General features: G+C 43.0%; 1 protein-coding gene across 1 annotated transcript in view; it reads left to right on the top strand.

Moving 5' to 3' along the window:
- Positions 1-24,253, top strand: part of ITGAM (integrin subunit alpha M) — a 40,586-nt gene that overhangs the window by 5,714 nt on the left and 10,619 nt on the right. The window contains exons 3-16 of the mRNA XM_055409925.2: positions 488-591; positions 1,081-1,151; positions 1,298-1,415; positions 2,083-2,213; positions 2,623-2,768; positions 3,735-3,888; positions 4,901-5,051; positions 6,493-6,566; positions 9,564-9,693; positions 10,220-10,362; positions 17,203-17,343; positions 17,436-17,645; positions 23,003-23,133; positions 23,216-23,379. Coding sequence (XP_055265900.2) covers positions 488-591; positions 1,081-1,151; positions 1,298-1,415; positions 2,083-2,213; positions 2,623-2,768; positions 3,735-3,888; positions 4,901-5,051; positions 6,493-6,566; positions 9,564-9,693; positions 10,220-10,362; positions 17,203-17,343; positions 17,436-17,645; positions 23,003-23,133; positions 23,216-23,379 — 1,868 coding nt within the window. The remainder of the gene's footprint in view (positions 1-487; positions 592-1,080; positions 1,152-1,297; positions 1,416-2,082; positions 2,214-2,622; positions 2,769-3,734; positions 3,889-4,900; positions 5,052-6,492; positions 6,567-9,563; positions 9,694-10,219; positions 10,363-17,202; positions 17,344-17,435; positions 17,646-23,002; positions 23,134-23,215; positions 23,380-24,253) is intronic.

The raw sequence follows: 24,253 nt of genomic DNA, 5'->3' as shown, positions 1-24,253 counted from the left end.
TTTTAGAGATGAGAACATTGAAGAATAATAAGGTAATTAATTCAGTCCTTCAAGATCGCACAGGAAGTAAGGGTGGGACTGAATTTTGATTTCAGACAGTAAAACTCCAAGGCCTCTATTCCTTTCCACTCTGCAATGTTGCATCCTTGCCTGACACAGGAAGAAGGAAATGCTTTCAAGTTAGGAAAGTAGACTGTCTACCTTCATGACTTAGAAATTCTTGAACTTACTGAAGTGACCCTTGGGACCATAAATTCAAATGACTGGACTACGAAAATATTCACAATAAACAAACAATGGTTAAAAAATAAATTCCTCATTTTTTTCTTTGTTGAGTCTTCTTCCTGTTGGGGGGAGATGGGGAATCCCTGCGAGGGTGGCTCCCCCACTTTTCCTCTGAGTGGCAGAACTTCATCATTGGTCTCCTCCCCAGTTGTCATCGTGTCCTCTTAACTCTGTGGTGACCTGTTTCCCCGTTTCCCCCCAGGCTGGTGGTTGGAGCTCCCCAGGAGGTAAAGACTGCTAATCAAACGGGCAACCTCTACCAGTGCGACTACAGCATGGGCAGGTGTGAGGCCATTTCCCTGCAGGGTGAGTCATCGCTGCCCCTGGCCGGGACCCAGGGCTAGGATTCCACCTCTGCACACACCTGGACTTGTCAGGCCTTTGTCCTGGGGTCTGTGGTGAGGGTCTCAGGGGGGCAACTCCTTGGCCTCTGAGCTGTATGCAATCACTCTTAGGCACCCCGCTCCTTGTCCCTTTCTATGACCTATGATCTGTCAGACCTCCGAATCTCCCAGGATGAGGTGACCCCTGTCCAGCTCTTGTTGTTTAGTCGCTAAGTCATGTCCAACTCTTGGAGACCCCATGGACTGTAACTTGCCAGGCTCCTCTGTCCATGGAATTTCCCATTCAGGCATACTGGAGTGTGTTGCCATTTCGTCCTCCAGGGGATCTTTCTGACCCAGGGATCGAACCCCGGTCTCCTGCATTGGCAGGCAGACTCTTTACCACTGAGCCACCAGGGAAGCCCATCTAGCTCTTATAGAGTCCCTTCCATGTGTATATCTGTCCTCTCAGTTCCCCCGGAGGCTGTAAACATGTCCCTGGGCTTGTCTCTTGCATTTGCTGCCAACCCGTTCCGGCTGCTGGTGAGTTGCCTTGGGTCATGGGAGCGTTCCGAGGGAAGGAGTTGGGGGCCCAAGGCTGCTGGGCCTGGGGTCTTGACGGGTGGAGGTGCTGGGTTGAAAGGACGGGGAGCGGAGATAGCCCCTCCCACTGTTTCCCTGCCCCCTAGGCCTGTGGCCCCACAGTGCACCAAATTTGCAAGGAGAATACCTATGCAAATGGCCTCTGCTTCTTGTTTGGATCCAATCTACTCCAGCAACCCAGGAGGATCCCTGGGGCTCTCAGAGGTGGGTACAGAGGAGCAATGTGAGACTGGAGGGCCCTGGGCAGGACTGGACTGAGGGACTTGTAGTCTGGGGGGTTATTTACAAATCTTGGTGCAGAAGGGCGAGGAAACTGGGTTCCAGTGTTTCTCTTCAGTTTTCACTCTTACACATTCCAGGCTTTTCTTCTTTTTTAAGAAAATTATTTATTTTTGGCTGTGCTGGGTCTTCATTGCTGGTTGGGGGCTTTGTTCTAGCTCCAGTGAGTGAGGACTAGTCTCTAGTTGTGGGGCTCAGGCTTCTCATTCGAGTGGCTTCTCTTGTTTTGGAGTGTGGGCTCTAGCTTAGGAGTTGTGGCATATGGGCTCACTTGCCCCGCGGGATGTGGGAACTTCCTGCCCCAGGGATTGAACCCATGTCCCAGTGGGAGGTCAGATTCTTAACCACTGGACCACCAGGGAAGTCTGCAAATTATTTCTTATTCTTCTATGAGATAGCTGTGATAACTCTACTTTCCCTGCCTTGAGCAGAATGAACTAAAGTTTCCCACGCCACTTTGTTTTTATTTAGCTAGGCGCATGGTCGTCATCTTGTCTACCTTTCATTCTCATTGCTCAGCAGACAGCTGACTTTTAAAAAAAATGAACCCGAGTCTCTTGTACTTAATCAGTTCCTTTTCCTTTTCCCCCAGGGTGCCCTCAGCAAGACAGTGACATTGCCTTTTTGATTGATGGTTCTGGTAGCATCGACCCAGTAGACTTTGAGCGGATGAAGAAGTTTGTCTCAACTGTGATGGGTCAATTCCAAAAGTCCAAAACCTTGGTGAGTGCAAATGGGTAGGTTAGGGAACAGCCTGCCTAAGGTGGGTCCTGTCCTACTTCCTGTCCAGATGGTGCCAAATTGCCAGTTGATCAGCATTTTCTTTCATGATTTGCTGTCTTGCTCTGACTGGATGCAGCTTCAACCTTCTTCCAGCCCTCTGTAAAGCAGGCACAGTAACTGATAGGGGTTGGTGTGGGACATGAAACCCATATGTCATCTCTGGCTAAGTTCTAGTGCTGAGAAGTGAGAGCTGATGGCCAATCGCTGTCCTCCTGGTGAGGCAGAAGGGCTGGGATGGGGCAGAATTTGGAGCCTGGAGTATTTCAGGATTTATGGAGAGCTTTCTGGGAGATAGCTAGGTGGGAGGAGGGGCACCTTCTCCAGTCTAATACCGGGTGCCTGTTCCCAGTTCTCTCTGATGCAGTACTCAGATGACTTCAAGACTCACTTCACCTTCAATGGTTTCAAGAGAAACTCTGTCCCGGAATTACTGGTGGGTCAAATAGAACAGCTGTTCGGGAGGACACACACAGCCACGGGGATCCGCAAAGTAGTGTAAGCTCTTCCCTCTTTGCTTAGGATGAAAGGGGGAGTTTTTTGTTTTGGCTGAGCTTTGCAGGATAAAGGGGTATTGTTCAGAAAGGGCTGGGGTAGAGGGTATTTCCAGTAGATGGGGCGGTTTGAGTTAGGTGTGGAGGAGGGACTGTGCCTAGTATGTTCATGATATACAAATTGTGAGTAAAGGAGAGAGTAAGGGCTTCCCTGGTGGCTCAGCGGTAAAGAATCCGCCTGCCAATGCAGGAGGCATGGGTTCCATCCCCGGGTCAGGAAGATCCCCGGAGAAGGAAATGGCAACCCACTTCAGTGTTCTTGCCTGGGAAATCCCTGGACAGAGGAACCTGGAGGGCTATGGTCCATGGAGTTGCAAAGAGCTGGACATGACTGAGCGATTAAGCAACAACAACAAGGCAGGGGTTGGGGGAGAGAGGGCAAGGCTGGAGGGAGTGTAGAAAGATCAGTTGAGGCCAGGTTAGCAAGGCAACTGAAAAGCCAATGGATCCATTGACGTTTTCAACAGTGGGGAGATGTACCCATATCTTGTTTTGGAAAGTTCCCTCTGATCTGTATATGTGTGTGTGTGTGTGTGTTTAGAGGCAAGGGTAGGGGTTGAGACAAAAGTGCAGGAAGATGAAGATGAGCTGGAAAGCCACCAGGAGAGGTGTGATGAAGGCATAAATAAGCTATGAACTTTTTAATTTAGAAGGAATAATACTCAATTTAAAAAATCAGCCTATGCCAAAGAATATAAAAGCAATGAAGTCTTCTTTTCCTTCCACTTTCCTGTTCTTCTGCTGCCCTTCCAGATCTTGGGGCACCTACAGATCAGTGTTTGTCCCAGGGGAGCACAAGCACCTTCTAGACAGAGTCCAGTTGCATCTGTAACTGCTGATGTTCCTTCCCTGGTAATAAGCGCATCTCTGTCTGCTCGAATTTGACTTTTCTCTCCCTTACCCTGGATAGAAGAGAACTGTTTCACAGCAGCAGTGGAGCCCGGAATCATGCCCTTAAGATCATGATTGTCATCACAGATGGGGAAAAATATCTCGATCCTTTGGAGTATAGAGATGTCATCCCTGAAGCTGATAGAAAAGGGATCATTCGCTACGTCATTGGGGTAGGAAATGTGGCTCTCTGACTTAATACTTGTGTGGGTTTCTACTCAAACACACCCTCCTTTGAACTTGCAAGCATCAATAAAGTCAAAATGGGGCCAGGGTCATCTCTGCTAGCACAGATGCACCTGTGTAGCGAACTATTGTTGCAATGATGCTGGATAACAAATGATCCCAACATTCAGTGGCTTAAAACAGTAAGTGAGTCTGTGGGTCAGGCTGGGCAGTTTTTCTGGTCCCAGCTGGACTCACTCACATGTCTGTAATCAGTCGCAGGCTGGTTGGTGGCTCTGCTGATCTTGACTGGGCTCTCTCCATGTCTGAGGGTTGCCATGTTTGTCTCCTGGGGCCTGGGTAACTTGATGCTTCTGTTCCATGTCTCTTCCTCCAGTGGGCTAGCTGGGCATGTTCTCATGGTGAAAGCAGAGGAACAAAAGAGCAAGTAGAAATGTTGCAAGCATTTTTTTCAAGTCTCTGTTTGTTGTATCACATGTGATAACATCCGAGAGCTAAAGCAATATACGTGGCAGAGCCCAGAGACAATGAATGGAGCAGAATACTCTGCCAGGAGGAGGAGGGCACAACAAAGCTTTGGGGAAAGGGCTTGGATACAGGAAGGGGTAAAGGGTTGGGAGCATCAGTGTCATCAAACTACTACAGTATCTTGTATGACATAGAAAGATGTATCATCTGGGGTCCCTGGCTCGGCAAGTGGGAAACAACTTCATATTAAGGAGAAAGCTCCTTGTCTTCTAAAGAGAGGTCAGTTCTATGCCAGGAGGCATGGCACAGCAAATGGACCAAAGGCTGAATTTCAGCCCCAATTTCCCCCTTGACAGAATGTGGAGTGTATAACCTGCTCCACCGTACCTGGCAGCCCTGTCCCAGGGGCCTTCTGGTACATTCCTTCCTTGGCCAGATATTTTCAGATTCTTTTCCCGTAGAATTTTCTTTGCTGGAGGAGAGTGCTACTTCCAGAAATTGTCTGATTCGACCTCTGTTTTTTGGTAACAGGTAGGAGATGCTTTTAACAATAAGAACTCTCGAAAGGAGCTTGATACTATTGCATCTAAGCCGCCAGCTGATCACGTGTTCCAGGTGAATAACTTCGAAGCTCTGAAGACCATTCAGAACCAGCTTCAGGAAAAGATCTTTGCAATTGAGGGTAAGCTAAGGTTTTGTAGTCCTGGAGCAGCTCCAAAGGCAGTCCCTTACCCCCAAACACGTATTTCTCTCTAGAAACAAGGACCTCCTAGCCCTTGGCATTCTGACCCTCATCATCAACTCTCTTCTTCCTCCAGTTCTCAACAACTCTGGCCTCTCGCTCCATTTCATTGAAATAGAAAGATCTAATTTTGCAAGTCTTGGCTACAGGCTGCAAAATTAAAGGGTAGGGGAGACAAATCCCATATGGTATTTTCCCCAAATTTGGATGTGTTGCCAACATTTGTCTGCTTGGTTCACTGCTGTATCTCCAGTGCTTAGAATAATGCCTGGTACATGACGCATGTTCAATAAATGTTTGTTGAAGGAAAGAATTTAAAAATTGGGGGAATGTTCACATACAGTCTGAATTTATAGTTTCTCTTGAAAATTTGAAAGATTAGACACCTTGAGGACCATATACCCACTGGACAAAAAATAGTTGGAACCAAATAGCCACCATCCCTTTAAAAGGGGCATATACGGCCTTCCCTGGTGGTCTAGTGGTTAAGACTCCATGTTCCCAATCCTGGGAGCCAGGGTTTGATCCCTGGTCAGGGAACTGGATCTTGCATCCATATCTAAGACCCAGTGTAGCCGAATAAATAAAAATAAATATTAAAAAGGGGCCACATGCCAACAACGGTCCATATAGTCAAAGCTATGGTTTTTCTAGTAGTTGTGTGAGAGTTGTATCATAAAGAAGGCTGAGCACCAAAGAATTGATGCTTCTGAATTGTGGTGCTGGAGAAGACTCTTGGGAGTCCCTTGGACAGCAAGGAGATCAAACCAGTCAATCCTAAAGGGAATCAACTCTGAAAATTCATTGGAAAGACTGATACTGAAGCTGAAACTTTAATACTTTGATCACCTGTTGAGAAGAGCTGACTCATTGGAAAGACCCTGATGCTGGGGAAGATTGAGGGCAGGAGAAAGGAGTGACAGAGGATAAGATGGTTGGAGAGCATCACAGACTCCATGGACATGAATTTGAGCAAACTCCAGGAGATAGTGAAGGACAGGAAAACCTGGTGTAGTACAATTTATGGGGGTGCAAAGAGTTGAACACAACTTAGTGACTGAGCAACAGCAATACGGCTAGATAAGCAACAAAGATATAAATTATAGCCATTATCTTGTAATAACCTATAAAGGAGTACAGTCTGTGAAAATACTGAATCACAATGCTGTTCACCTGAAACTGACATTAATATTGTAGATTAACTATAACTTAAATGAAAAACAAAAGAAAAGCATAACAGAGGAAATGTAAAAATAAGGGGAGTGGGTTGTATGGCTCTCATCTGAGGCTCCTTTTGTCTGGTTGCTATAGGATTTGAGTTTCCAGGCCCTGTTCTCGGTTCTTCTGCTTTCATTAATGTAGAGTGTTCTTTTCTTCACAGGCACGCAGACAGGAAGTACCAGTTCCTTTGAATATGAGATGTCTCAGGAAGGTTTCAGCGCTGCCTTCACCTCTGTAAGTGGCCTTTTGTTTAACTGGAGTTGAGGGGTGAGACAAAGCAGGAGAAGTGGTGCAAAGGTTTGGGGGCTATTCTCTGTGATGGGTACCTGCTGGGAGGTACATCTTTTGTTCTTTCTTTAAAATTGAAGTATGGTTAATTTACAGTGTTGTATGAATTTCTGGTGTACAGCAAAGTGATTCAGTTCACTCTCTATATATATACATATGTATATATATATATTTATATTCTTTTTCACATTCTTTTCCATTATAGGCTATAATAAGATATTGAATACAGTTCTCTGTGCTATACAGTAAGACCTTGTTGTTCATCTGTTTTATACATAGTAGTGTGTATCTGTAAATCCCAATTTCCTCATTTATCCCTTCTCCCCCTTTCCTCTTTGGTAATCATGAATTTGTTTTCTATGTCTGTGAGTCTGTTTCTGCTTTGGAAACAAGCTCAGTGGTATCATTTAAAAGCTAATTTATTTATGTTTGATTGTGCTGGGTCTTCGTTGCTGCACACAGGCTTTCTCTAGTTGTGGCGAGTGGGGGCCACATTCTAGTTACAGTGCACAGGTTTCTCATTGCAGTGGCTTCTCTTGTTGCAGAACATGGGCTCTAGGTGCACGGGCTTCAGTACTTGAGGTGCACGGGCTTAGTTGCTCTACAGTATGTGGGACTTTCCTAGACCAGGGATCGAACTTGTGTCCCCTATATTGGCAGGAGGATTCTTAATCACTGAACCACCAGGGAAGTCCCAGCTACCTTTTCAAGTTAGTATTTTCATTTCTTTTGGATATTTACCCAGAAGTATGATTGCTGGGATCATAGTAGTTTTAATTTAAAATTTTTGAGGTGCCTCCTTACTCTTTTTCATAGTGGCTGTACCAATTACTTTTCCACCAACTGTGTATAAGGTTTCTTTTTTCTTCACATCCTCAGCAACACTTATTTCTTCTGTTTATGATGACAGCCACTCCAACAGGTGTGAAGTGATAGTTCATTGTGATTTTGCTTTGCATTTCCTTGATGATTAGTGATGTTGAGCAATTTTTTCATGTATGTCTTAGCCATTTGTATGTCTTCTTTGGAAAAATGTCTTTTCAGATCTTCTGCCCATTTTAAAGTCAAGTTTTAAAACAAACTTTTGAGTTGTATGAGTTCTTTATATATTTTGGGTATTAACCCAAATATGGATATATGATATGTTATTTGAAAATATTTTCTCCTGCTCTATAAGTTACCTTTTAATTTTGTTGTTGGTTTCCTTTGCTATGCAGAAGCTTTTTAGTTAATGTCGTCTCACTGCTTTTTTTGTTTTTGGTGTTAAATTCAAGCAATCATCACCAAGACTGATGTACAGGAGATTACTACCTAGGCTTTCTTCTTGGAGTTTTATGGTTTCTGAGTTTATGTTCAAGTCTTTTATCCATTTTGAATTGACCTTTATGAATAGTGTAAAATGGTCCAGTTTCATTCTTTTGCATGTGGCTGTCTAATTTTCCCAAAACCATTTATTGAAGAGACTATCCTTTCCCCACTGTATATTATTCTCTCCTTTGTTGTAAATTCACTAAGTCATGTCCAACTCTTTTGTGACCCCATGGACTTTAGCCTACCAGGCTCCTCTGTCCTTGGGATTTCCCAGATAAGAATACTGGAGTGGATTGCCATTTCTTTCTCTAGAGGATCTCCCCAGCTCAGGGATTGAACCCGTGTCTCCTGCACTGCAGGCAGACTCTTTACCACTGAGCTATCAGGGAAGCCCACGATACATAAGAACAACATATGTATGGGTTTATATACATACATATATAAATGGCTCTCTGTTCTGTTCCATTGACTTCAGTCAGTTCAGTTCAGTTCAGTTGCTCAGTCATGTCCGACTCTCTGCGACCCCATGAATCACAGCACGCCAGGCCTCCCTGTCCATCACCAACTCCCGGAGCTCACTCAAACTCATGTCCACAGAGTCGGTGATGCCATCCAGCCATCTCATTCTCTGTCGTCCCCTTCTCCTCCTGCCCCCAACCTTTCCTAGCATCAGAGTCTTTTCCAGTGAGTCAACTCGTCGCATGAGGTGGCCAAAGTATTGCAGTTTCAGCTTTAGCATCAGTCCTTCCAATGAACACCCAGGATTGATCTCCTTTAGAATGGACTGCTTGGATCTCCTTGCAGTCCAAGGGACTCTCAAAAGTCTTCTCCAGCACCACAGTTCAAAAGCATCAATTCTTCGGCGATCAGCTTTCTTCACAGTCCAACTCTCACATCCATACATGACCACGGGAAAAACCATAGCCTTGACTAGACGGACCTTTGTTGGCAGAGTAATGTCTCTGCTTTTTAATATACTATCAAGGTTGGTCATAACTTTCCTTCCAAGGAGTAAGCGTCTTTTAATTTCCTGGCTGCAATCAGCATCTGCAGTGATTTTGGAGCCCCCCAAAATAAAGTCTGACACTGTTTCCACTGTTTTTCCATCTATTTCCCATGAAGTGATGGGACCAGATGCCATGATCTTTGTTTTCTGAATGTTGAGCTTCAAGCCAACCTTTTCACTCTCCTCTTTCACTTTCATCAAGAGGCTTTTGAGTTCCTCTTCACTTTCTGCCATAAGGGTAGTGTCATCTGCTTATGTGAGGTTATTGATATTTCTCCCGGAAATCTTGATTCCAGCTTGTGCTTCTTCCAGCCCAGCGTTCCTCATGATGTACTCTGCATATAAGTTAAATAAGCAAGGTGACAATATACAGCCTTGACATATGTGTCTATTTTTATGACAATATCATACTGTTTGATTACTATAGCTTTGTAATATAGTTTGAATCCAGAAAGTGTGATGCCTCTAGCTTGTTCTTTTTCTCAAAATGCTTTGGTTATTTGGGATCTTTTGCGATTCCATGCAAATTTTAGGATTGTTTGTTCTATTTCTGTGAAAAATGCCATTGGGATTTTGATGGCACTGAAGTTCTAGATTTCTTAACCTTATTCTGCCTTCTTTCCCAGGATGGTCCCTTGCTGGGTGCCGTGGGGAGCTTTGACTGGGCTGGTGGAGCCTTTCTGCATACATTAACGGGTAAAATCACCTTCATCAATACAACCAGGATAGATTCAGACATGAACGATGCTTACTTGGGTAAGTAGAGAGAGCAGAGTTACTCTAAGAAGGGGTCAGGATATGGCATAATTCAACCAGTGTAGATGTCCTTGGATCTTTCACAGGGTCTTGGGATAGGTTTAAAGACAGAAATATCAAAACTCGATTTTAATTATGCTAATGAAGAAGAATGGGCTTCCCTGGTGACTCAGAGGTAAAGAGTCTGTCTATGCAGGAGATTCAGGTTCAATCCCTGGGTTGGGAAGATCCCCTGGAAAAGGAAATGGCAACCCACTCCAGTATTCTTGCTTGGAGAATCCCATGAACAGAGAGGAGCCCGGCGGGCTACAGTTCATGAAGTCGAAAACAGTTGGATATGATTTAGTGACTAAACAATAACACCACTACCAACAGCAACAAATGAGGAGGAATACAGTGCCGGGTTCAGTTACCTCAATCTCACAACCGTGGGGCAGCCCCATTGCCCCTCCTCACGGGACAGTCCTGTTGGTGGGGGAGAGTCTCCCAGGGAAAGCACTTTCTCCTCTTAATTCGTCATCTTCAGGTTATGCTGCCGAAGTCACCTTGCGGAACCGGGTGCAAAACCTGTTTCTGGGAGCGCCTCGATATCAGCACATTGGCCTGGTGGTGATATTCAGACAGAATGCAGGTGTGTGGGAGAAAAATGCTGAAATCAAGGGAAGCCAGGTGAGTGCTGAGTGTGTGGGGCAGAAGTACCCTTGGGACTGAGGGCTTCCAGGATGGGCATCACCAGGTGCCAATAGGGCAGAGTTTTTTTTTTATTAAACTTTTTATTTTGTATTGGAGTATAGCTGATTATCAATGTTGCAATAGTTTCAGGTAGACAGCAAAGGGACTCAGTCATACATATAAGCTGTGGCAGAGTTTTGTAAAGCAGATTTCAGGGGGCTTTAAGCTAGAGAGCAGTGGGACCAACTTTGGGACAAACTTACATTTGAGAATATTGTGTCCTCACTTTTCTGATAATAGTAAATGCCAACACTTGACCTGTCCAGAGCTCTCTACAAGTCTATCTGTACACAAAACTTGCATTTGACCAGTTCATAACCAGGATGAGCTTCCCTGATGGTTCAGAATCTGTCTGCAATGAGGGAGACCCGAGTTTGATCCTTGGGGTCGCAGAGAGTGGGACATGACTGAGTAATTAACACTTTCAGTTTTTCTAACAAGTAAACCATATTAGTTATCAAAATATTGAAATAATTCCATATCTGTCAATAAATGGCTGCTTTGTGGAGACATCCTCCCCTTTCTCTCTCCCCACCCGCACCATGCACTCTGGTCCCCTCACCCAGCACTCTTCGAACTTCGCCATAATCTAGCAGCTCTGACGTCAGAGATGACCTGACTCAGAAGACTTCTAGGACCCACTTCAGCTAAGCCTGTGGTTGCTGCCTGAGCAGTCCTATGAGTTCAATATTTTGAATATCACCCCTGCAAAAATTGTTTTTAAGAAAGTGTTAGCAACTTGAATTCAGCAATCTATAAAAAGAATAATACATCATGACCAAGTGTGGTTTATCCCAGAAAGGTAGGGCTTGTTCAACAATGTTGCAGAAATGCGCCAATTGATTCTAAAGTTCATATGAAAACTCAAGAGATCCACAGTAGCCAAAATAGTCTTGAAAAAGAAGAATTAAGTTAGAGTAGTCACAGTTTCCAATACGGAACTTACTTTAAAGTTGCAGCAATCAAGACAGGATGGTACAGCTAAGGACAGACCTATAGATCAATGAAATAGAACTGAGAGTCCAGAAATAAACCCATATAACTATGGCCAGTTGATTTTCAACAAAGGTATCAAGTTCATTCACTAAGCAAAAAAAGATTTTCAACAAAGATGTTGGGTTAACTGGATATCCACATGCAAATGGATAAATTTGGATCCTTACCTCACAATATACAAAAATTAATTTAAAATGGATCAAAAACCTAAATGTAAGAATAAAAGCTACAAACCTCTTAGATGAATTCTTAGGTGAATTTCTGTAACCTTAGATTTGACAATGAGTTTTTGAACGTTCCACCATAAACACAAGCAAATATAAAATAGGTAAGTTGAACTTCATTAAATTAAAAACCTTTGAGCATCAAATTACACTGTAAAAAAACAAAAACAAATTACACTGTAAAGAAAATGAAAAGAATGGGAGAAACTATTTACAAGTCATATATCTGATAAAGATCTGATATTTACAATATATAAAGAACTTTTACAATTCAACAATAAAAAGACAACTTCATTTAAAAATGGGCAAAGGATTCAGATAGATGTTTCTTCAGATAAGATATACAAATGGCCAATAAGAACATGAAAAGATGTTTGACATTACTAGTCATTAGGGAAATGTAAGTCAAAATCACAATAGAGATAGCGCTGGAAAGGTTTTTAAAAGAAAAAAAAAACAAATGAAAAATAACATGTTGGTGAGAATGTGGAGAAATTGGAACCTTCATACTTTGCTGCTGGGAACGTAAAATAATACAGCTCTTATGGAACACAGTTTGGCAGTTTAAGTTAACTATAGATCTACCATTCTTGTTATTGTTTAGTTGCTCAGTCATGCCTGACTCTTTTGTGACCCCCACCATGGACTCTAGCCTGCCAGGTTTCTCTGTCCATGGGATTTCCCAGGCAAGAATACTGGAGTGGGTTACTGTTTCCTTCAGGGGTTCTTCTCAACACAGGGATTGAATCTGCATCTCCTGCGTTGGCAGGTGGATTCTTTACCACCGAGCCACTGGGGAAGTCCCTAGATTTACAATATGCCTCCAAAATTTTGCTCCTAGGTGTATACCCTTTCCCAGAATGAAAACAGTTGTTCAAACTAAAGCTTATACATGAATGTTCATAGCAGCATTATTCATAATAGTTAAAATGTGGAAGGAACCTAGATGTTCATCAACTTATGAACAGATAAACAAAATGGGGTATATCATATAGTGGAATACTATTTAGCCATAAAAAGTATGAAGTGTTGATGCATGCTACAACATGGATAAACTTGGAAAACTTTGTGCTAAATTTAAAAAGCCAGCCACAAAAGACCACAAATGGTATGATTTAATTCACCTGAAATGTCCAGAGTAGACAAATTCATTGAGCCAGAAAGTAGATTAGTGGTTGCCTGGATATGTTGAGGGGGGCAGATTGGGAGTGACTTTTAACAGATATAGGGCTTCTTCCTGGGGTGATGAAAATGTTTTGGAATTTGTGGCGATGGTTACATAACGTTGTGAGTATACTAGAACCCACTAAATTTTATACTTTAAAATGATGAATTTTGTAATGTAAATTTTATCTCAATTTAAAAGAGACATTCTGGGGAAAAAAAATCAATGTAATTCACCATAACAACAGACTAGAGAAGCAAAATGTAGTAATCTTAACAGACATGGAAAAGAATTTGACAAAATACATGCTTTCGTGATGTTCCTAGCAAACTAGGAATTAAAAGGAACTTCCCCAACCTGAGAAAGAACATTAAAACAACAACAGCCTACAACTAGCATCATATTTAAAAGTAAAAGAGAGGGACTTCTCTGGTGGTCCGGTGGCTAAGTCTCTGTGTTCCCAATGCAGGGGGCCCAGGTTCGATCCCTGGCCAGGGAACTAAATCCCACATACTGCAACTAAGACTCAGCACAGCCAAATAAAAATAATTATTAAATAAATAAATAAATAAAAGTAAAAGAGAATTTTTTTCCTAATTGGAAACAAGGCAAGAATATCCACTTTCACCACTCTTATTAAATATCATACTGGAAGACACAGCAAGTGCAATAAGGCAAGAAAAGAAAAGAAAAAAGAGCATGCAGAATGGAAGGGAAAAAATAAATGTCTCTATTTACCAATGACATGACTGCTTGCCTGGGAAGTCCCAAAGAATCTACTAAAAAAAATTATGTAACTAATAAGTTATTTCAGTAATTTCTCAGGATACAAGATCAACATGTAAAAATCAGTTGTGTTTTTAGGCCTGCAATGAATATTTGGAAATTTAAATTAAAAAAACCAGTATCATTTACATTAGCACCAAAGACCATGAAATGCGTGCATGCATGCTAAGTTGCTTCAGTCATGTCTGACTCTTTGAGACCCTATGGACTGTAGCCTGCCAGGCTCCTCTGTCCATGGGATTCTCCAGGCAAGAATACTGGAGTGGGTTGCCATTTACTTCTCCCGGGGATCTTCCCGACCCAGGGATTGAAACTGTGTCTCCTGAATCTCCTTCACTGGCAGGTGGGTTCTTCACTATTAGCACCACCTGGGAAGCCCAGACCATGAAATATTTAGGTATAAATCTAATAAAATGTGTACAATATCTTTATACTGAAATGTACAAAACACTGATGAGAGAAATCAAAGGCCTAAATAAATGGAAAGATAAACTGTGTTCATGGATTGGAAGACTCAATATTGCTAAGATGTTACTTCTCAAGTTGATCTATAGACGTAATACAATGCCAATTAAAATTCTAATTTATTTGTAGAATTAATGAGCTGGTTCTAAGAGTCATATGAAAAAATCAAAGAAAGTAAATATTCAAAGCAGGTTTGAAAAAGATCTTAGGTAAATACTATTAGGTATTTAGTAGAAGAGTCATAGACTACCTGAATTTTAAGACTTCCTATAAAAGTTGCAGTAAGCAGAACAGTGTGGCAGGAATATCAGAGAAACAGAATAGGTCTCAAGTAAACAGACACATATATAGTCAATTTCTTGTCAATAAAGACACAAAGACAATTCAATGGAGAGTTCAATGGTGCTGAAAACAATTGAACCCCCATAGTAAGAATACAAAACAAAACCTTCTACACATATCTTGTCAACTGATCCATGTTAAGATGAATTCAAAATAGATCATAGAGCTAAATGTAAAATCTAAAACTATTATACTCGTGAAAGAAAACATTAGGAGAAAATTTTTGTGACCTTGCATTAGTCGAAGAATTCTTAGATATAACAGTGAAAACATGGCCCATAAAGAAAAAAAAAATGATAACAAAGAAAAGTTTTGCTCTGTTTATTAAGAGAATGAACAGATAAGCTACAGACTGGAAGAAAATATCTGCAGATTTTCCTTCCTTTTTAAAAATGACATATTTGAAATAAAATAAAATTACATGTCTGACAAAAGACTTATATCCAGAATACGTAAAGGATTCTCAAAACTCAACAACAAGAAGTCAAATAATTCAATTAAAAAATAAGCAGAATATTAACAGACACTTAACCAAAGAACATATGTGAATGGCAAATAAGCACATGAAAGAATGTCCCCTAAATCATCACAGAAATGCAAATTAAAACCATAGTGAGATACAATTGCACACCTATTAGTATGATTAACATAAAAAAGAAATAAACTTGCAATATCAAGTACTGGCAAGGATGTGTGGCAACAAAAACACCCATACATTGCTGTCAGAATGGAAAAATGGCAATGGAAAAAATGACTACTTTGGAAAAGTTCATCAGTATCTTATAATGTTCAATATGCAGTTGCTATAACTCTCTTAGGTATTTATCCAGGAGAAATAAAAATAGACATTCACATGAAAACCTATGTATAAATGTTTCTAGTGGCTCTATTCATAAATGCCCCAAACTGGAATCAACCCGAACATCCCTCAACTGGGGAATGGATAAACAAACTGTGGTACATCTGTACAATGGAATACTGGTCAGAAATAAATCAGAGCAAATTACTGATACATGCAGCAACATGGATGAATCCCAATTGCTTACTCTAGTTGAAAGAAGCCAGATCTGAAAAGCTACCTACTGTATAATTCCCTTTATGTAACATTCTGGAAAAGGCAAAACTGTAGGGACAGAAAACAGATCAGTGGTTGCCAGGGGCTGATGACTGAGGAAAGAGGTTGATTACGGCAAAAGGGAATATTTTGGGGGTGAGGAAACTGTCCTGAATCTTGACCACCGTGGTAATTACATGACTTTATGTGTTTGTCAAAACTCATAAAACTGTAATAAAAAGGTTGAATTTTATTATGTGGAGATTATACCCTATAAACTTGACCTAAAAGCAAAAAAAAAAAAAAAAACAACCCCAAAACCTATTGACTTTATGATGAAGCTTAAATGCCTTTATTGAACTATGGGGGATGAGTCGGGGGCGCGGGGGCGGAGCTTCTCCGATGCTCTCAGGAGTAGAGAATCCTCCCGCAGTGCAAGAAACACAGGAGACATAGGTTCGATCCCTGAGTGGAGAAGATCCCCTGGAGGAGGGCATGGCAACCCACTCCAGTATTCTTGCCTGAGAAATCCATGCAAGAATCTATTAAGATCTCCTGGGGAATCCAGGCAAGAGTCTCCTCTGCATGGAGAGAGGAGCGTGGCGAGCTGCAATCCATAGGGTGGCAAAGAGTCGGACACAATCGAAGCGATTTAGCATGCACGTGCACGGACTATCAGGAGGCTTCCCTCAGAGGCGTGTGGGACAGAAATCAGACAGCCGTGAGTTACTGTCTTGATGCCATCTGCACTTTTCCTTCCTAGAACTTGCCCCACAGATTAGAAATTTCCATATACATCTCCCTTTTATCTGGTACTGTTCTCCCTTCCAAACTCCTGAACCGAAAGCCTTGAAGGCACCGTCTCCACTACCCAGCCTCTCACTCAGCGAAGAGGAACCCTTTGTTTGTTGAATGAATTAATGAATGAATGACTAAACGGGTGATTTCTGTGGATGAAGTCTACCCATTTACAGAGACCATATCTTGATATGTTTTGGAACATATTTTAAAACTCTTTTAAAACGTAAACATTATTTCTCAATGTCATGAAAAAAAATTCCTGTAGCAGTAGTTCTTTTCCATCCAAGCCAGTTCATTCCTTGTTAGCCAGACTGCCAACTTTGATTTACTCCCTAAAGACTTGCAATGTATTGAAAGGATATCCTGTGTGGTCTTCCAGGCTTTTCTCTCCATATTTTCTTTTTTTTTTAATTTAATTTTATTTTTATATGTATTTTATTTTTGGCTGCTCTGGGGCTTAGTTGCAGTGTGTGGGATATTTCATAGCAGCTCGAGGACTCTTTGTTGCAGGTTCAGGCTTCTCCTTAGTTGTAGGGTGCAGCCTCAGTAGTTATGGTACTCGGGCTTAGTTGTCCCACAGCATGTGGGACCTTGGGTCCCCAACCGGGGATGGAACCTGCTTTCTCTACATTGGAAGGTGGATTCTTAACCACTGGACTACCAGGGAAGCCCCTGTCTGTATTTTCAAATCCAACTTCTTTGCTACCTTAATCATCTCCCTGGAACACAGTTTAGGGTGAATCTTCACCATCGCCCATCAACTCTGTAACAGGCTCTTCGGCTGGCAGTACATTCAAGCAAGGATTGATCATGAAACAGGGAGAGGATCTCATCCACTCCAAAGGGCCTTCCTCAGCAGGCGTGATTTTATGTCCCAGGGAGAAAACCCCCATGCTCTGTTTTAAGTGGGAAGAGGTATGTGATCTTGGCCTTATCTCTTTCAGATTGGCTCCTACTTTGGGGCCTCCCTCTGCTCCGTGGATGTCAACAGAGATGGCAGCCCCGACCTGGTCCTCATTGGGGCCCCCCATTTTTATGAGCAGATGCGAGGGGGGCAGGTGTCCGTGTGCCCCTTTCCCCGGGGGGTGAGTAGTGATGAGACCTGGGCTGGGTGGGGTCTGGCTGTGGGATGGAGGGGTCGCCTGGGGTGGGACCTGACACTGTTTTCTTTCTGCAGAGAGCTAAGTGGCAGTGTGATGCTGTCCTGCGAGGGGAGCCGGGCCACCCCTGGGGCCGCTTTGGGGCAGCCCTGACAGCCCTGGGGGATGTGAATGGGGACAGGCTGGCGGATGTGGCCATTGGGGCCCCGGGAGAGCAGGAGAACCAGGGTGTTGTCTACCTGTTCCACGGAACCTCAGAACTGGGCATCAGCCCCTCCCACAGCCAGGTGAGGCTGGGTCATCTGTCCCTTTCTAAATCAACATTCCCGCAGCTGCCAGATCAGTTCTCCCAGAAGCCCTTTTCAGAACCTTCAAAAATAATACACACGTCACAGAAAAGATTGATTCTGACCACAGCTAGAGGAGGTGCATAGGGCCAGCATCACTGCTGCCACTTTACAGGAGGGAAGATGAAGGCTCAGAGGTAATGAATGGTGAGCCGGAAGTGTTAGGATGTAGACATTCTTCTCCTCTGAATCTCAGTCTTCATAGGATGACCAATAGACCTGGTTTGCCCCACATCTGTCCTGGTTTGGGGCTTTCCTATGTTGGCTCAAATGGTAAAGAATCTGTCTGCAATGCAGGAGACCCGGGTTCAAGCCCTGGCTTGGGAAGAACCCCTGGAGGAGGAAATGGCAACCCACTCCAGTATTCTTGCTTGGAGAATTCCATGGACAGAGGAGCCTGGTGGGCTATAGTCTGTGGGACTGCAAAGAGTCAGACAAGACTGAGCAACTAACAGTAACTAACTAACCTCCTGATTTTAGCAGTGAAAGTCTCACAACACAGGAAGCCCTATGGTTGGTCATTCTACCAGGACTGCATGCTTCACAGGTGTGTGACCTGTGTAGTCACTCAGGGCTCCTCTCTTAGAAGGGTGCTGTGCTTAGATTAATGCTCTGCTCCGGCCGTCTTGAAATTCTTAACAACTTTTGAATAAGGAGTCCTACATTGTTTTTCCCCCATGGGGTCCTGCAAATTGTGTAGCTGATCCTGATGGCTGGTCACTTGCAATGTTGATTGCCACAACTGATTTCCTCCTGAAGAGGCTCCCTCTTTCCTGCCAGATGAAGCCCACTGTCTAAAGGGACCCCCACAGTCTGGCTTTCTCCCTTACAGCCCACTGAGGCCATCCATTCTTCTGGTCTCTGACTTTTTTCCAGTATTTCTCCCCCCAAATTTTTCTCATGTCCTTTCTCTGTTTCTTCATCACTCCTGCCAAATCCCTCACAAGGTTCAACCCTACTAACATCACCTGAAGTTCTTAAAAAATGGGTGCATAGGCCCTGCCAGTAAGGGTTCTGATATAATTGGTCTGAGATCAGGGCTCCAGGGGCTCCCCAGGTGGCACCAGGAGTAATGAACCCATCTGCCAATGCAGGAGACATGGGTTCGATCCCTGGATCGGGAAGATCTCTTGCAGGAGGGCATGGCAACCCACTCCAGTATTCTTGCCTGAAGTATCCCATGGACAGAAGGGCCTGGTGGGCTACAGTCCATAGGGTGGCAAAGAGTCAGACACGACTGAAGCATGTATGGACAGAGCCCCAGGCATCAGTAAAATTTTTCCATTTTATTAAGAAAAATTTCAATGTACAGCGAACATCCATGTCTTTATAAGCTAAAATCTACTATGAATATTTTATTGGATTTACTTTTTCACATCTCCATCCTTGTATTCGTCCTTTTCTACCTGTTCATCAGTTCATCACATTTTAAAATGCATTTCAAAGTAATTTACAACACCAGTCCAACTTCACCCCTAAATACCTCACCATGTATATCATTCAGTTCACTTCAGTTCAGTTCAGTCGCTCAGTCGTGTCCGACTCTCCACGACCCCATGAATCACAGCACGCCAGGCCTCCCTGTCCATCACCAACTCCCAGAGTTCACTCAAACTCATGTCCATCGACTCAGTGATGCCATCCAGCCATCTCATTCTCTGTCGTCCCCTTCTCCTCCCACCCCCAATCCCTCCTAGCATCAGGGTCTTTTCCAATGAGTCAGCTCTTCGCATGAAGTGGCCAAAGTATTGGAGTTTCAGACTGGTCTCCTTTAGGATGGACTGGTTGGATCTCCTTGCAGCCCAAGGGACTCACAAGAGTCTTCTCCAACACCACAGTTCAAAAGCATCAATTCTTCGGTGCTCAGCTTTCTTCACAGTCCAACTCTCACATCCATACATGACCACTGGAAAAACCATAGCCTTGACTAGACAGACCTTTGTTGGCAAAGTAATATCTCTGCTTTTTAATATGCTATCTAGGTTGGTCATAACTTTCCTTCCAAGGAGTAAGTGTCTTTTAATTTCATGGGTGCAATCAGCATCCGCAGTGATTTTGGAGCCCCCTAAAATAAAGTCTGACACTGTTTCCACTGTTTCCCCATCTATTTCCCATGAGGTGATGGGATCAGATGCCATGATCTTATTAACTAGAATTTAATATTTGCCTACTGTTATTTTTAAGATGAAATATATAGACAGGAAATGCACAGATCTTTGGCCAGTCAATGAATTTTGAAAAATATAACCCACAATCCTGGGAATTCTCTGGCAGTCCAGCGATTATGACTCAGTGCATTCACTGCCATGGCCAGGGTTCAATCCCTGATTGGGGAACTAAGACCCTGAAAGCTGTGTGGTGTGACCAGACAAACAAAAACCAAACAAACAACCCCCAATAATTCTATGAAGGTATATGCCTGTAAAATTCCATGGACAGAGGAGCCTGGCAGGCTACAGTCCATGGGGTTGCAAAGAGTTGGACCCAACTGAGAAATTTCACTTACTGTACCAAACATCATTATCACTTTAGAAAGTCCCACCTGTCCCCTCCCTGTCAATTTCTGACCCCACTCCATCCTAGAGGAAACTACCGTTCTAATTATTTTCCGCCATAAATCAATTTTGCTCATTCTAGTGTATGGACTATTACGCTATGTCAACCCTAGTATTTTTCACAGACTCCTTTAAAAAGAAATAATTTTACTTATTTATTTATGGCTGCACTGAATTTTCATTTCTTTTCCGGTTTTTCTCTAGTTGTGGCCAGCAGGGTTATTCTCTAGTTGCAATGCATGGGCTTCTCATTGCAATGGCTTCTCTTGTTGCAGAATACAGGCCTCTAGGGCTTGAGGTCTTCAGTAGTCACACGTTCTTTAGTTACAGCCCGGCACTCCTCACGTTCTTCCCTCTGTGTCACGGAACTGTTTCCACAATTTTGTGAATATTATAGTTAAGCCTTTTTCTCATTGGCATCTGTTGTTTCTTTGTGTAAGTGGGATTTGAAGGCTCTGGTTTTACTTTATTTTTATTACAGCACTTTACATGCTTGTATAAGTTAAAAGATCTAAAGTAAACAGCAAAAGCCCTAGCTCCTTCTGCCCTTTTATCTTTACCAGAACTTGCCCTGGAAAGGAAAACAAGGGGAAGGGGAAGGTCCACACATTCACCCACTCTCACCCACACCCCTGTACACCCATCCCCACCCATACTCACACCCACTGACACCCACATTCATACCCACTCACACCCCCTATACACCCATATCCACTCACACCCATACACACACTCCCACTCCACTCACATTCTCCTCCCCACATCACGGACTTTGGAATTAAAAATAAATGCAAAAAGGATCATGCAAGCTTGTTGTTCTACTGTTTGTAATTTTTACTTGTTCTTTTTCTATGACTGGAACTGGGGGTGGTCAGTATTTCAACAAGCAAATGTCCTGTGGATCTCCCAACTACCATATTATATAATTTCAAAACAAAACTTCCTCCCAATAGGATAAAATAATTTTTTCTCAAAAAAATTTGCAGTATAATGTATGTTCAGTAAGCACACAAATCTTTTTTTTTATAATTTTTTTTCACTTTTTAAACAAATTTTTATTTTTATTGGAGGCTAATTATTTTACAATATTATATTGGTTGGTTTTGCCATACATTGACATGAATCTGCCCCGGGTGTACATGAGTTCCCCCTCCCGAACCCCCCTCCCACCTCCCTCCTCCCCTTATCCTCCCTCAAGCACACAAATCTTAAGTGTTGAATTTTCACATCTGTAAACCCAAGTAAGCACCACCCAGATGAAGATATAGCACATTTCCAGTGTCCTGCACTTCCTCATTCTTCTTTCCAGTTGACAAATTCACTTAAAAAAACGGCAGTAAAATATACACGACCTAAAACTCACCACCTTAACCATTTTTAAGTGTACACACTTCAGTGGCATTAAGTACATGACAAAGTCACTTTTAAAATTTCTTAATATATTTGGCTGTTATCCTTTCAGTTAGACTTTATTTTTGGGGGGGGGGGCTCCAAAATCATTGCAGATGGTGACTGCAGTCATGAAATTAAAAGATACTTTGTCCTTGGAAGAAAAGCTATGACCAGCCTAGACAGCATATTAAAAAGCAGAGACTTTACTTCACCAACAAAGGTCTGTATAGTCAAAGCTATGATCTTTCCAGTAGTCATGCATGGATGTGAGAGTTGGACTATAAAGAAGGCTGAGCACCGAAGAATTGATGCTTTTGAACTGTGGTGTTGGAGAAGACTCTTGAGAGTCCCTTGGACTAGAGATCCAACCAGTCCATCCTAAAGGAAATCAATCTTGAATATTCATTGGAGGGACTGATGCTGAAACTGAAACTCCAATATTTTGGGCACCTAATGTGAAGAACTGACTCACTGGAAAAGATCCTGGTGCTGGGAAAGATTGAGGGCAGGAGGAGAAGGGGATGACAGAGGATGAGATGGTTGGATGGCATCACTGACTCTATGGACGTGAGTTTGTGTAAGCTCCGGGAATTGGTGATGGACAGGAAAACCTGGCGTGCTGCAGTCCAGGGTTTGCAAAGAGGGGGTTGCAAAGAGTTGGACACGACTGAGTGACTGAACTGAACTGATCCTTTCAGTGTTAAACTTCCACAAAGACTGAAGAGTCAAAATTGTTCCTAACAGCTTATTATGAAAAGTAACAATTTTCATACCCACACTGTGATTTCCTCTTTGTTTTTCCTCCTCTTGAGGAAACCACTTTCAGCTCTCTCAATGATTCTCCATACTTCCCAAGGACACAGTTATATTGCTGCTGCTTGATTTTTGTTTTTGCGTTGACTTCCTACTGTGGAAGGTGAGGACTGAGCTCTCTTTGAGGCCTCTCTTTTCAGATATTCACATGCTTTCCATCCCACCCACCCCCCACATTAAATTTACATGATAATTTTGGTTAGGTCAATACAGAGTGTTTGCATTTTCCTGACCACGTAAGAGAGATCCAACTGAGTCAAAAGATTCAGCTGAGTCAAATAGTATACTGTCTCTTCCTTCCTGTGAAGCTTCTTGTTTTCTCTGGAAAACCCAGCAATTATGGAAATTTTTGGTATCATCTCAAGGTTGCAGTTTAAAGCTGAATCAGTTCAGTTCCCTAATTTTGAAAGAAATTGTGGGATGTGTGACTTGAGTGGAGCCCAGACAATCTATCCTTGGGTCACCCTGGGAGATTGAGAGTTACTCTCTTCTCTGTTCTTTCCCACCTATTTATCTCCTCCTCTTTTCTACCCTCAGCGGATCACAGCCTCACAGATCTCCCCCAGGCTTCAGTATTTTGGGCAGTCACTGAGCGGCGGCCAGGACCTCACAATGGATGGACTGGTAGACTTAGCTGTCGGGGCTCAGGGGCATGTGCTGCTGCTCAGGTGAGAGCATACCAGGTTTCTTCTTTTTAAGGAGTGTGTTTGCTGTACGATGGCCCCTGATGGCCCTCTGGTGTCCCCCCAGGTCACAGCCAGTGCTGAAAGTTGAGGTGATGATGGAGTTCACACCCAAGGAAGTGAAGAGGAATGTGTATGAGTGTCGTGACCCAGTAGTAAAAGGCCAGATTGCTGGGCATGTCAAAGTCTGCCTCCAAGTTCGCAAGAGCACATGGGACCGGCTGGGAGAAGGTGAGTCTGGGTGGGTGAATTTCAAGAGGTTAAATGACTGGGGACATTGATGGGCTTTGATAGCCTTCTTCAAGCTTGGATGGAGTAAGCAGATGGTTCCCCTGCTAGGGCATGGGTGGGGAAGCCCAGAAAACACCCCCAAAGAAGTAAGTCTCTGGCCCTTCTTTACAATCTCAGTTCTCTATAGAATGAAGGGCCCCGCCCTGTGAACTAACCAGATATATTTTTTTAACTGAGAGATGGGCAGAGGAGCTTGGCAAGCTACATAGTCCATGGGGTTGCAGAGTTGGACACGACTTAGCAGCTAAACAAAAACAATAATTTGTTCAAAGGGGAGATTGAGTTGATGAAGCTAAACACAAACTCACAAAGCATTCAGACATGTATTTTATCACAACTAACTTGACTTCCTCCCTTGTCTCTGTTATGAGTGGCATTGTGCTTGGGGAGAGAAAGAGGAATGGTGGTTCTAGAGAGAAACAAGGGGAGGAGATAAAGTTAGTTTTCTAGCAGTAATCTTACTGGACTGAGGAGATAGCAGTCAAGGTTTGGGGCAAACAACATGGCTAGAAATTGAGAGTGAAGTCTTGGAGAGTAGAGAATCACAGAGAAGATCCCCCAAAATCTACGTGGAAATTCCATACAAGTCATTGGCCGACTTCTAAGTCATGCATGTCCAGGTCAATACTTCCAGAAACTCAGTGGAAGACAGCAACTGGAGAGCTAATGAGGTGAAAAGAAATCCAGCTGCTGGGGAAGCAGAGATTTGAGTGGGGCCTTGAAAAACACCTTGGTCCTTCTATTGGGAAAATGTCCATTGAGACTGGCAAGCAAGAGAAACAATAGACAATAGATATAGACCCACAGATGATTC

This window comes from Moschus berezovskii, chromosome 27 (genome assembly GCF_049115385.1).
Source record: "Moschus berezovskii isolate FMDL1 chromosome 27, NW_MosBer_1.0, whole genome shotgun sequence".
Classification (NCBI taxonomy): domain Eukaryota; kingdom Metazoa; phylum Chordata; class Mammalia; order Artiodactyla; family Moschidae; genus Moschus; species Moschus berezovskii.
Note: the sequence above shows the minus strand (reverse complement) of the source record. Positions and strands in the feature narration are given on the sequence as shown.